This window comes from Sapajus apella, unplaced genomic scaffold (assembly GCF_009761245.1).
Source record: "Sapajus apella isolate SASKATOON/1434 unplaced genomic scaffold, GSC_monkey_1.0 scaffold23, whole genome shotgun sequence".
Classification (NCBI taxonomy): domain Eukaryota; kingdom Metazoa; phylum Chordata; class Mammalia; order Primates; family Cebidae; genus Sapajus; species Sapajus apella.
Window position 1 is genome coordinate 34,671,800 of NW_022436963.1, and position 14,177 is coordinate 34,685,976.

The following is a 14,177-nucleotide window of genomic DNA, read 5'->3' on the forward strand; positions in this document are numbered from 1 at the left end:
GACAGCCACAGCCACACGACACATAGGAAATGCCAGGTCCTCTGCACCCTCTCCTAAGGCCCAGCGCCCCGAGGTAGCCCCCTTTAAGGAGTGCTCAACCTTCCAGAAGAGCTCCAGTCTTAATTTTAGCTTGGAGCCCTGCCACTGGAAGCTTTAGCGAGAGGCAGGCTGAAGTTATGTGGGACAGCTGTCAGCCGGCATGCTGGGTGGGGCCTATTTAGCTGGCAGGGACGTAAGTCTGGGGACACTGAATTGGTCTCTCTGCCCCAAGTATTTTCAGCCCCAGCCAGCCACCCGGCCTGGATCTCCTCTTGTGGGTGCCCCAGCTCCACGATGATGGCAGAAGACCTCGAGGCCCAGATCGTCAAGGATATTCACTGCAAGGAGATTGACCTGGTGAACCGAGACCCTAAGAACATTAACGAGGACATAGTCAAGGTAGGCTCTGCAGGCCTGCCTCGTCGGCCTGAGGGTGTCAGGTTTGCGAGACATGGGTGCTTGGCAGGGGAGGGTTTCTGCTGCAGACATGGCTTCCCTGAAAAGAGGCCTGTTGCTGTCATCTCCATATCACCCCCAACCGCCCCCAAAAAAGGCTTGTAAATCACTGAAGGACCTTTAGCAAAATCAAGAGCAAAAACTTAGCCTCATCTCCATGATCCAAGTGCTAATCAGGGCAGGAGAAGCAAGTCACAAAACAAAAATCCCTCCTTACTACTGTGACGCTCCTGCCACTCACTCCTGGCCCTCGTCCTGGGAGGAATAGGAACGGGCAGCCAAGTTGGGTTCCTTTCCGTGCCAAGGGGCATTTCTGCGGTCTCTGCAGTGGGTGCAGGGTTAATCCCCAGAGGGCAGCTTCCAGCAGGGCTGGTGGCCCCTCGAGGAGCACTCACTCCCCCAGAGCACTGGCCAGTGTCTGTCCCCAAGGGTGGGGGCTACACCCAGCCCTCCCCCAGCTCCCTCTTCACCCCAGGTCTAGTGGCCAGGACAGGGCAGAGGGTGCCCAGGTCCCTGAAAGGGAATACTCCGGGGTGTTCAGCCTTCAGGGAATCTCCCAAAGTCTGAAGTTTGACCTCCTTCCTCACGTCCTGGTGACACTAGCAGCCCTGCTGCCTCCAGGCCCACACCTTCAATCCAACTTCCACCCATATCCAGAGGGATCTTTCTTTTTTCTTTTTGAGACATGGTCTCTGTCTGTCCCCCAGGCTTGAGCCTCAACCTCCCAGGCCCAAGCAATTCTCCCTCCTCAGCCTCCTGAGTAGCTGGGATTACAGACAAGTACCACCACGCCCAGCTAATTTTTGCATTTTTAGTAGAGAGATGGGGTTTCACTATGTTGCCCAAGCTTGTCTCAAACTTCTGGGCTCAAGTGATCCTCCTGCCTCCCAAAGTGCTGGGATTATAGGCATGAGCCTCTGTACCTCGCCCAGAGGGATCTTTCCAAAGCAGAATTCCTCTGAGAATGGTCCCCGGCCACCAGCATTAGCATCACTGGAGGTGCTGTTAAGAGGGTGAGTGTCTGGTGCCTCCCAGGTCCTATGGAAAGGGTTGGAATCTCAGGCCGGTGCTGTCCAATAGGGACACTGTTACCACAAGGAATTTTAAATTTTCTAGCAGCCACATTCTAAAACACAAAAGCAAACAGGTGAAATTAATGTTCGTGATATTTTTCACTTAACCCTATATATCTAAAATAGTATTATTTCAACATATAAGCAATATAAAACAATCATCACTGAACTATTGTGCAGTCTTCAAGTTTAAAATCCAGTATGCTTCCTTTACCCACTGTATATCTCAGTTCAGACTCCACATGTTCATCCAAAATGCCTGCTCTGCATTTAGATTTCATAAAATTTACAGGTGAAAATCAGTTCACATACCTGTACTATTTCAAACATTCTGTAAAAGTTTTTCAATAGTGAAATCAGGGTTTACATTTGAGTTAAAGTTAAGCAAAATCTAGAATTCTCCAGTTTCACTAGCCACATTTCAAGTGCTCAAAGCTCCCAGCCACTGGATCAGACTGTGCAGCTGAGGACTTGGTCTAAAGCACAGGGCTGTATTGCTGTCTTTCAGTGGGGCCCTCCCATGCTGGAGAAGCCTGGCCTCTCCACATGGCTGTGCAAACCCAAGACAATCTGGCCCCAACCTGCTGCTTCTGCCTGGTTTGCTCCCACCTGCCAGCCCACCCACCAGAGTCCACTCCTGTCCCATTGCCAGGAGTGCATGTCTCCTCTCCTCCAGGTGGCGAATGCCTCTCTCAGCCTCCAAGGCCCAATTCAAATGCAACCTCCTCCAGGAAGCCTTCCCTGACTCCTCCAGGCAATTAGTTGCTCCCACTTCTGTCCCCCTGCTTCACTCAAGGCACTCCTCCACAAAAGCTCATATGCTGGATATTATATTTCTATACATCATTAGTGATGGAGATAGGGTATATATTATAGCACAGAGTAAAAGCTGCAATGGGGAAAATTAGGAAGCAAATTTCACAAACTTTAAAGCCCTCTATACATGTAAATAAAATTGTACACGTAAAATATTATTATGGTTATGGTTTTCGTCAGTGTGATCTACCAGGAATAGTCCTGGACTTGACTTTAATAGACTTGATTTCAAATCCAGGCCGTTTTACCTAAAAATGGTAACACTGGACAAGCAAACTATGTTTTCTGAGCCTTAATTTCCCCCTATAAAGTGAGAATAACACCATTTACCTCCACCAGGTAAACGAATCTCAACACAGTTCTGTGCAATAGAAATATAACGTGAGGATTGAATGAGATGAAGGGTTTGGAAGTGTCTAACATGGTCCCTGGCACCTGGCAATGATAAAGAGGGGTCTCAGAGCTTGCAGTCTAGAAGGCAAGAGCACTAAGCCAGGAGTGTGCATCATGCCCAGGTAACCATCTGGTGCGCCCTGGTGGTTGCAGGGGGATGGGGAAGAGGACCACATGGGAGAACATGGTTTCTAAAGGACACCCACAATGGGTGGTAAGTACAGAGAGAGCCCTCGGATCCCTTTGAGCTAGAAGGGAGCCAGCTCCAAGCCCCAGGCCTGGATTATGACACAGAGGGAACAGCGGGGGTGGCAGCACAGGTGTAGCAGCTTTACACAGCCTTCCTAGGGCTGAGAGATGTCCTTTCCTGGAGGCCTTCAGCCTTAAAAAAATAGCAAAGGATAAATAAGGGTGCCACAAATAATTTTGTCCAGAAGAGGTGGTGATTTGGTATGTCTTGGACATTCTCTGGTTTAGGGAGTTACTTGACTTTCTTTCTTTTATTTTTAGTGAGTAAGAAATGAAAAAAGTTCACTGCAGAACAAGGATCACAAAGCAGACACAGATATATACCACATATTGGTTTAGGTAGATTTCAGGTCTATGTTACAGTCTGTTAAATAATAAAGAAAAGAAAGAAAGAGACAGGGGACTGCAACTAGGAGGGATGGAGCCAGCCTGTTCAGCCTCTCGATCACCCGGGTTTTGCCATCGATGGAGGAAAAGAGAGATGGGAAGGAAGAGGGAATTGGGGAGACAGAGAGAGATGGAGAAATAGGACAGAGGCTGAGAGGGGAGTGCAGAAGGCCCTGGCAGTGCCCCAGGTGGCAGCTGTCATGGTGGCCTCACAGGTGGTAGCAGTTTTCTCATGGGCTAGGTTGAGTGACATGGAAAGAATGCTGGAATGGGTCCTGACTACAGAGAGTCAAGTTCTGGTCCCAGACGGACACTAACTTGCTGTGACTCTGGGGAAATCTTTTGCCCTCTCTGGGCCCAAGTCCCTGGAGCCACCAGCTGCTGATGTTTCACATTAAAAAAAGCCAAGGATGAAGAGTAGGAGATAGACATGCTACCTCCATGGATTTGACCCCCAGTAGAGCGGAGGCACCCTCTTTTGACCCTGCCCTTAAAGCCAGGTAGCCAAGGACAGAGGACAAGGCCTGTACACCCCAACAGACTTCAACTGTGGTCTCCACGGCTCGAGGCTGGGCCCAGGGCAGTGTAGAAGATCAGACTGGAGCTGAGGAATTCAGGGGCACACCCCCATTCCCATTGCCACTTGCCCTCCTCACCAACATTGATTCCACAAATCGCAACTGAATGCCTGCTCAGCACAGGCACTGTGCTGTTCCAGAGGACATGGTGATGAGCAGGACAGACTCACTGCATGCAAACCCTCCAGGCTGTGGGGATGAAAATGTCTGCCAAAGGTCCCCAGGGCTCTCAGCTCACCAGTAGGTACACCCCAGGATGCCTTAACCTTCAGACCCAGGTTGGAAAGGTTCTAGCCCCACTATAGGCATACTTCAGGACCCCAGAGTCACCCCACAGTGCCCCCAAGTTATTTCTGAGAGGGGTCAGTGCCACCTCACCGACAGTGTTCTCTCTCTCCTCTCTCTCTTCTCTCTTTTTCTCTCTCTCTCTCCTCTCTCTCTCCCCCTCCTCTCTCTCTCCCCCTTTCCTGACTCGCACATAGGCCCCCAGGCCCTAAAGCAATGATGCTTGAGCCCAAGAGTCTTGCAGGTCCTCCAGCTTCTGCAGTCAACTCCTCCCTCTTGAGCTTTTCCCAAGCTGCCCTTCAAGCCGGGGAAGGAGACAGACAGGATCCCAGCCCCTCCATGATGCTACTCCCCACCCCTCGCTCCACCCACATCTGCCACAGAACGCCTGACTTCTTCAGAAAAATGAACACCCATTTGCCCCTCAGCTCAGGCTACCCGACACCCAGAGGAACCAGATGCCCACCAGTGCTATAACGTCTTGTTCCAGGTTTGTGTTCATCAGGGACAGCCTGTTGCACAAAGATGAAACTGACCTGGTACCTCTCCTGGAGAGGAATCCAGTCCTGGGGAGAAGATAGGATGAGAACAATGAGAACATACAGGAGAAGGTGTTGAACACTGTAAATGAGTGCCAGATTGTCATGGGAGGTTAGGGAGGAAGAATTACTTTCATCTGGAAAAATCAGAAGCCAACTCTATGGAGAGGTGGCATCCATGGTGCATTATAAAAATGAGAAAAATTAAAAATGTGTAATGGAGGAACAAAGCTTTCCAAAAAGACACAGAATAAGCAAAGGCTTTCCCAACACTGGGAAGAATGTTGAGCAGAGTTGGCAAATGTGAGAGACTGTCATTACCACTGCCCCTTCCAATGTTTATGATAGACATGAATAATGGATCACAGCACTGCTCCAGGAAGCCATGCACCATCAGCTAGTCATAGTGAGTACAACAGATAACATTTCTCCACTGCTCTGTCAGCAGAAGAATAATGAACTATTGAAGAGGATTAGGACAGAGCATCTGAAAGGGAATTTGTAGGTGAGAAGGCAAGAAGGGCAGGTTGAAGCTAAATCACGGAGGGTCATCCAACCCACCTGTCATTCCATATTGGCAATTCTTTCCTTTTGGAAATGTCTTGTCCTCTGTCAATGACCTCTAAGAAGGGCTACATCAGACAAATTCACACTGAGGTATCAGAACTTAGTGTTATGAGGACTTCTGGGAATCAACAGATGTAGAGTTTTTCAAAACGCAGTCCACTTTCCCAGGGTCCAGTGGTGGGGGCACTTATTAAAATTCAGATTCTTTGACCTTTCCTCCAGACATTCTTATTCAGCTGAGCTCGTGAATGTTTGCACTTTCATGTTTGAGCATAAGTTTCATGCTGAGGCTGGGCACAGTGGCTCACACCTATAATCCCAGCACTTCAGGAGGCCAAGCAAGGCAGGTGGATCACCTGAGGTCTGGAGTTCAAAACCAGCCTGGCCAACATGATGAAACCCCGTCTATACTAAAACTACAAAAACTTGGCCAGGCATGGTGGTAGTCCCCTGTAATCCCAGCTACTCAGGCAGCTGAGGCAGGAGAATCGCTTGAACCCAGGAGGCAGAGGTTGCAGTGAACTGTGATTGCGCCACTGCATTCCAGCCTGGACAACAAGAGCAAAACTCCTTCTCAAAAAGAAAAAAAAAAAGTTTCATACTCAAACTTGTCAGCATGTCAGCAGACAAGTCCCATTCATCTTATAGAAGACACCTGGAGCCCAGAGTTATCCCTTCTTTTCCCTAAAGACAGACTGTATCAGTTATCAATTGCTGAGTAACAAATCATTTCAAAACTTAATGGCTTAAGGAAACAACCATTTTTTGACTTCTCACAGTTCCGTGGGTTGGCAGGACTCAGTTAGGCAGTCCCGCTGGTCTCACTGGGGGACTCTCATGCAGCTACAGTCAGATGGTGGCTGAGGCTGCAATCACCTGGGGGTTCTACCAAGCTAGAACATCCAAGATGGTTCACCCATAGGCCTGGGGTCCTGGCAGAGATGGCTGGAAGGCACAGCTCAGCTGTGGCGCTGGGGTGGCTGGACCTCTATCTCAGTGCAGTTTCAGGCCTCCTTGTTCACGTGGCCTCACATCTTTCTCTCAGGCGGCATCCAGCAGGGCATTTCCAATTCTACCAGCCTCTAGAGCACAACAGAAAAGTGGACTTCTAACATGGGAGCTCAGTGCTCCTAAAAGTAGAAGCTGCTGGGCTTTCTGAAGGCTTAGTTCTGGAACTGGCACAGCATCCTTTCTGCCACATTCTTGGGGTTAAAGTGAGTCACAGGGCAAGCCGAGACTCAAGATGGGATGAGACTACCTGAGGACAAACACGGAGAAGCATGGCTAACCGAGGATCTTTGGAGACCAGCAAACCACCCACTGAAAGCTGGCACAGTCAAGCCTAGGGCTCCACCCAGGGTATTTCTATTGCTCCCCATTCCAATATGCACCAAACTTCTTGAAGGCAGAGTCTGAGAGGACAAGAGAATAGATGGGAAGAGACAAGCAGTGAGGCAAAGACAGGGTTCAGTGATAGACAAGGAGCGTCCTGTGGCAGGTTCCCCTCTCCCTCTCTCTCCTTGCAGCCCTCTGTTATCTCAGTCTCTTCCCAGCTCCTTTACATAAATCCAAGTGCTGTTATGCCCCAGCCCAGGTGGCCTAGGTCCCTTAGGGTAGTCCTGGAGCTGAAGAGAGGGGCTGGAGGGCTCTAGGATGGGGGTAGGTATATGATTCTACCTAGGAGGCTGTCAACTGCAAGAGCATCCTCTTGAAGGATGAATCAAAGATGCTCTAGACTCCAAGCTCCAGATGATTCCTGGCTACCTCTTCCTCCCATCAGAGCCAGCCTGTGCTGTGTTCTGTGCCTCAGCACCTGCTGGGGTATCTGGCCCCTGCAATGACCCTGCTGTCAGGCTGACCTGAGCATCACTCTGCCAGTCCCTTACGTGCCATGTGAAATAACACATGTAAGATATATGGCCCGAAACTGACACGCATAAGGGCCAAATACATTGTGGATGTTACCATGGTTATCCCAGATTGTACAGAATTCTATTATTTTGTTATTACCAATTATAACAAAAGATGCGGAGCTCTGTCATTTTTACAGTTTTTGCAGCTATCACCTCATTTTCTTTCCTACTTTATAGGCTAGTGCCTCTAAAACTGAGTGAAGGACCAGTTTTAACATTATTATTCCAATCCATTGTACAGCCATACTTTTTTTTGTAAAATACAATAAAAATTAATTACTGGAAAAATGAAATGCAAATAGGCATGCAGTTATAAGCTCCAATTTTTATTGTTAAATTCAATAGACACAAAATTACTGCATCAAATTTCTATGAATATTTCTAAGTACTCTCAACTTCTATAATCACCTTGTTGGAGACAGAGGGCACTGACTGTAAACTGCCCTTTAAGTAGCAAGGTAATAGGGGAGGAAGCCAGGACCCGGCAAAAGCTAAGCCACTCACTTGGGTTTGCTGACTCTGAAGCTAACTCCATGTCATCAGGATCTTGGCCCAACCGTCTCTGTGTAGAGTTGAAAAAAAGCAAACAAACAAACAAAAAAAAAACCGTAGCATGTCAGAGAGAGAAAGTGCCATACCCCAAATCACACAGTAACTCAGTGGCCAGTGGAGATTAGGACCATATACCTACCCCTCTGCTAAGAGCTATTTCCCCACCCACAGAGATCCTATTTGAATTATCCAGGGACCTGGATGCCTAGGGACTGAGTCATGCAGGACTCTGGGGGAGGTATTTTTGACAGGGGGTGGCTGCTGGCCTCCCCCGCATCCTCAAGCAATGCCCAGCCCAGCTATCCTGCACCTTCCCCGCCCTCTCAGAGACTGTGGGGGCTGCGATGACTGGATCCAATTAATCAAACGGGTCCCTTGCTGTTCCAAAAATAAATATGCCAGAGAAGGGGACACCAACAGAACGTGCACCATTGTTCCCCCTTCCTCACTCTCCAGTCCTTCACTCTCTCCAACTGCACACAGTGTCCTAAGCCTCAGCCCGCAGATGCAGGCTCCCAGCCCACCACCCTCCAAGAAAAACCCATGTCCTCTCTGCTTCTGGAAAGGAATTAAGAAATGAAGTCACCGTGTGCTTGTGCTATACTGGCACGGCTGCTACAGCTGCCTGAGCCGGGCCTTATAAATATCTCCCCAAACTAGCATGCTGTGGCCAAAGCTCTCTCAATGCTCAAATCTGAGCTAGGGGAACAGCTGTCTCCTCCCAGCCCAGCCCCCTGAGAGCCTGTTTTCTGAGATTCACAGAAAATAAAGCACTTTGCACAGCACCCAAAGGCAATCCCTGGAAACAATTCAAATGTTAGCACCAATGGCATCTGCAAATAAAAAAAAGAGAAGAAAGAAGAAGAAGGAGGAGGAGGAGGAAAGAAGGTAATTAAAAGACACACACAGAGGCCATTGAGGGTAGGATTATTACTATAAGTACTATAATTATTACTGTAAGGAAAGGAGGACTCCATCCATCTTATCAATACAGACTGAGACACATGCACACACATTTATAACTAGGTAGGCTAGAGAACGATCTACAATGTCAACAGAATTTCTGAGATGTATTTTTGAAGGAAACTTCAGAGCATCTGAATAAATAATTACCATCATTGAGCAATATTACCATCAAAACAGCACCACATGCCAGGTATTGTGCTAAGCACTGCTCAAGAGGTAGTATGCCTACACAAAGTGTTATTCAATCAGTATTTATTTGGATGTGTGGGTAGGTGGATGGGTGGATGGATGGATGGATGATACATGAGCAGGCGGATAGGTGGATAGATGGATAGATGGATAATGAATGAGTGTATGGATAGATGGTGGTGTCAGTCTGTTCTGCATTGCTATAAAGGAATACCTGAGACTAGGTAATTTATAAAGAAAAGAGGTATATTTTGGTCCATGGTTTCTGCAGGCTGTATGAGAAGCATGGTGCAGGCATCTGCATCTGGTAAGGCCTAAGGAAGCTTCCAATCATAGCAGAAGGCAAAGAGGGAGCTGGCATATCCCATGGCAAGAGAGGGAGCAAGAGGGACGCCGGGCTCTTTTAAACAATAGCTCTCATGTGAATCAACAAAGCAAAAACTCACTCATGACCACTGGGAGGGCACCAAGCCATGATGAAGGATCCACCCCCATGACCCAAACACCTCCTACCAGGACCCACCTTCAACACTGGGAATCACATTTCAACATGAGATTTGGAGGGAACAAACATGCAAACCATCTCAGTGGGGCGTGGTTGTATGGATGAATACATGGGGAAAAAATGATCTCTGTTCCTCACAACAAGGTTATAAGAAATAGCAACTGCATTTTACAGATAAGGAAATGAAGATCAAGGAGGTAATCCCTCATCTAGTCAGCAACTCCACAGGAATGTGAGCCCACCTTTGGAGCCCCTGCTTCCTGTTGAAGAAAACGCTTCATAGCAACCACCACCAGCTCCAACAGCTCAGTTCTTAGCCAGGCACTCTGTGCCAGGCAGTGTTCTAAGTTTTATTTACATGTCTTTTTTGGTTGTTTTTCTTTTTTTTTTTTTTTTTTTTTGAGATGGAGTTTCACTCTTGTTGCCCAGGCTGGAGTGCAATGGCGAGATCTTGGCTCACCGCAATCTCCGCCTTCCAGGTTCCGGCCATTCTGCCTCAGCCTCCCGAGTAGCTGGGATCCAAAGGCGTGCACCACCATGCCCAGCTAATTTTGTATGGGGTTTCTCCATGTTTGTCAGGCTGATCTTGAACTCCCAACCTCAGGTGATCTGCCCACCTTGGCCTCCCAAAGTGCTGGGATTACAGGCATGAGCCACCGCACCCGGCCTAACATGTCTTAATTTAATTGATCCTCCGACAACCTGTAGGAGATAAAGCTAGGAAGATGAGGCATAGAAAAGCTAAAGAACTTTCTCAAGGTCATCCTACGATTAGGGAGCCACGCTGGACTCAAATGTCAGCAGTGTGACTTCAAGGCCAGGGCTCTCCTCCACTCTGCTACCTCTGAGAGGCCACGCACAAATGACAGGTGTGTCACCTGGAGGAATATGCTGGGACACATGGACAAAGCAGGGAGGCTGCCGAGGGGCTGGAGGAATTGCTGGATCTTGGAGCTGGCTGGGTGGCTGGGGAGAAGGGGAATGGCCCAGCCCTGGGGCAGGTCTCTCTCTGCCTGACAAAGGCCAGACCTCAGAGGGGACAGTCATGGCACAGCCAGGATCTACCCCCAGGGTTTGGAACTGGCTGGGGTAGTGCGAAGAGCACTGAATTCAACTTGGGACACCTAGATTTGACCTGGGACCTGTGAGAGCCTTCTCACCATACAGGTGGACACACAGGATAGGGTGACCTGTGAATAGGGAGGCACTGTCCTAAGAAATGGTCACAAGAAAGACAGAGGGGCTGCCAGGTGCCAATCAGAGGAGGAAAGGGAAGAAGGTGACTACTGAGATGAAGGCCTCACCCCAAAGCCTCCCTGTGCTAGCAAAGTTCCTGGGGCCACAAAGTGTCCATAGAAGCCAGGCTAAAGGGCAGTAGCCACAGGCTGGGGCATTAGGCAGGTGGCAGAGTCCCAGCACCTCAATCAGCAGGATCCAGGCCCTGGGGGTTAGACTAGAACCTCTATAAGCAAGGGGAGCGAACATGACTTTTCCATCCCTGCTCTGATACTGCAGTCCCCCAAATTCCCAGCCAGCCACCACCTCCTAGAAGCCCTCCAAGAAGTGACATCATTCCTAAGAAGATGAGACCCATTTTCCATTTTCTTCCTCTCCTCCCATCCACGGGGGTCACATAAGAGATTAAGTTGTCTCTGCTGAAACCTACGCAGAGAAAGCTAGGGACTGAGATTATGCAAGGAAGGTCCTGGGAGGCCCTACAGACCCAGGTCAGCTTTTCCATATCTTCTGCAGCCCAGAGTCTCACCCTGTAAACTGTGCTGCCTGCTAACTCACCGCCCCAACTGGGGCCTCATCCTCAGGGATCCCCAGCCTCAGAGCACAGGGGATCAGGGACCTGAGGTGGGGTACATGATCTCAGAAGCCAAAGTCACATGAGAAAAGGGGACCCAACACTGTCTGAGCAACATGGTTCTAGTCACTCCCCTCCCCAGAAAACATTGCACTGGAAAGAAATGCACCAAAGCAATCATATCTTTAATATTAGATAAATATAAACACAAGACTCTTTTCTTTTTTCTATTCTGTTAATTCTCTGTGATGTGGCCATGTTTTTTATAATGAAAGTACTTTTAATAATGGTGATGCAATAGAGGAGAGGGTCCCCTCTCCATAACCAAAGTGGGAAAGGGACGGGCAGGGAAGATTGAAATTGAAGCCTTAGCCCTGCAGGCCCCCACACAGGCCCCTCCTGTTGGTCTGATTTGTCTGTACTTCTATTCAACCCCTTTTTATTTGAACGGCCCAGGAGCACTGCTAGAAACAAAAGGTCTCAGAACAGTTTCAGGCATTAGCAAACAGCTCTGCAACCTCCCACTTGGCAGGCTACACTAGTAACAACCACAGGGAGACCAGTTATTAAGCCGCTAAGTTGGTTCACTGCTGTTTAATCAACCATTGGATTTTACAGCCTCCCATCCTTTCATCCTCATGATACCACTGGAAGATGACCATTGACTCCGTCTTACAGACAAGACAGCTCAGGCTTAGTGATGCTAAGTGACATCACCCTGTGTAGGCAGCTAGGAAGGTGCTTCATGCATAGGAGGGCTAGAGAGAGGTTATGTGACGTGAGGAATCTCTGCTTGTTCACGGTCCAATCCACAGGTGCTCAGTAAATTGCTGCAGGATGCATACGACCATCCAACACCCTTCAGATCATAAAACAATAGAATCTGAGAGCTGTGGCTGTAGCACTGCCACTAAGTCACTGTCGGCTTTACGCAAGTCACTCATCTTGAGGGAGCTGAACAAGCATGCTGTGTTGGTCAGCGATGCCTAGGAACAACAGCAGCTTGGGCTCAGGAAGGAGCTTGTTAGAAATGCAGAGCCTGAGGCCCCACTCCAGACCTGAAACCCCAGGAGTCGGAATCCCTGGGGTGATGGTATGATCTGGATCTGTGTCCCCTGTAAACCTCATGTTGAAACGTAATCTCCAATGTTGGAGGTGGGGCCAGGTAGGAGGTGATTGGATCTCAGAGGCATATCCCTCATGGCTTAGTGCTGTCCTTGCAATAGTGAGTGAGTTCTCATAAGATCTGGTTGTTGTAAAGTGGCACTCCCACCCAGCTCTCTATCTTGCTCCCATTCTCACCAAGGGAGAAGCCTGCTCCCTCTTCTCCTGCCATGATTGAAAGCTCCCTGAGGCCTCACCAGAAGCCAAGCATATGCCAGCACCATGCTTCCTGCTCAGATCACAGACCCATGAGCCAATTAAACCTCCTTTCTTTATCAATTACCCAGCCTCAGGTATGTCTTTACAGCAATGCAAGAACAGCCTAATACAGGTAGGATCCAGCTTCCAAGGTTAACCTGACCTCTGTGGGATTCTGACACATGCACACACACACCCAAAAGCTTGAGAAGTGAGTGGCTTCTGTGAGTTGAGGTTTCTCTTTGCTGCCCCTGCAGGTGGATTTCGAAGACGTGATCGCAGAACCTGTGGGTACCTACAGCTTTGACGGCGTGTGGAAGGTGAGCTACACCACCTTCACCGTCTCCAAGTACTGGTGCTACCGCCTGCTGTCCACGCTGCTGGGCGTCCCGCTAGCCCTGCTCTGGGGCTTCCTGTTCGCCTGCATCTCCTTCTGCCACATCTGGGCGGTGGTGCCGTGCATTAAGAGCTACCTGATCGAGATCCAGTGCATCAGCCACATCTACTCGCTCTGCATCCGCACCTTCTGCAACCCGCTCTTCGCGGCCCTGGGCCAGGTCTGCAGCAGCATCAAGGTGGTGCTGCGGAAGGAGGTCTAAAGCCAGGTGGGGTAATGGGGGTGACAGGGCAGGGGGCGTTGGGCCAGGCTGGTCCCCAGGGGACTTCTTCACAGGGGCTGCTGGTGAGCTCTTTCTCTCTAGGGACTGCTCCATACCCCCCATGCTGGACCACACAGTGTAGGGAAGCCAGAAAGGAAAGACAGCCCAGACAGCCACAGAAGCACAGTGGCCCTTCGCTTTCCCCCAGCCCCACCACGATGCCCCCATGCCCAGGTGTGAGGGAAGATCGTTTGCCAAGAGGCAGCTACTGCAAGTCTTTGCATTCACTTGTACTGTAACAACATAAAACAGCACACGGTTCCCACCCGGGGCTAACCTGTCCACATGCACCCAGGAAAGTGACCAGTGACCATTGGCATTAGGAGGGTGGCTCCAATAAAGGGTTTTGGCTGCATTTGGGGAATGCTGCATTTTGTTTGTGTCTGTAAGATTGGTTTGTGTCCTGACCAGCTCCGAAAACTGTACTTCACTGCCCTGAAAAATAGACACTGGAAAAGCTGGTTATCTCTTCACTTGGCCAAATCCAAGGAGCAGAAAAGAGTCTTTTTCTTCAGATTCTATTGCTTGCTGGGATTGCACATGTTCCTTGAGAGGCCATGTTCAAGTGACTTCTGTTGCCCAAGCCCAATAATGGGTGCCAATGGAAGAAAATGGCCCCTGGGCTGGCAGGGGCAGTGACCCTCCCAGGGTACTACCAAGAGCAGGACCTGGGTTCAGGCCTCCCTGAACTTCCTCTTTGGCTAACCAAGCCCCTGAAATGCCCAGCACTACCACTTGACATGAGAATACCTTCGGCCCCAAGAGATGTGACAAAGGCACAAGGTCTAATTTGTGTGTGTATGAACTCACTATGGAAATAAAATGCAATAGAAAGAGCA

At 49.3% G+C, this 14,177-nt stretch overlaps 1 protein-coding gene across 1 annotated transcript; it reads left to right on the forward strand.

Moving 5' to 3' along the window:
* Window positions 1-206: 206 nt before the first annotated feature.
* Window positions 207-14,177, forward strand: CAV3 (caveolin 3). Its single transcript, XM_032290543.1, has 2 exons — window positions 207-438; window positions 12,937-14,177. Exons 1-2 carry the CDS (start codon window positions 334-336, stop codon window positions 13,276-13,278), a joined length of 447 nt encoding a protein of 148 aa, XP_032146434.1. The 5' UTR covers window positions 207-333; the 3' UTR covers window positions 13,279-14,177.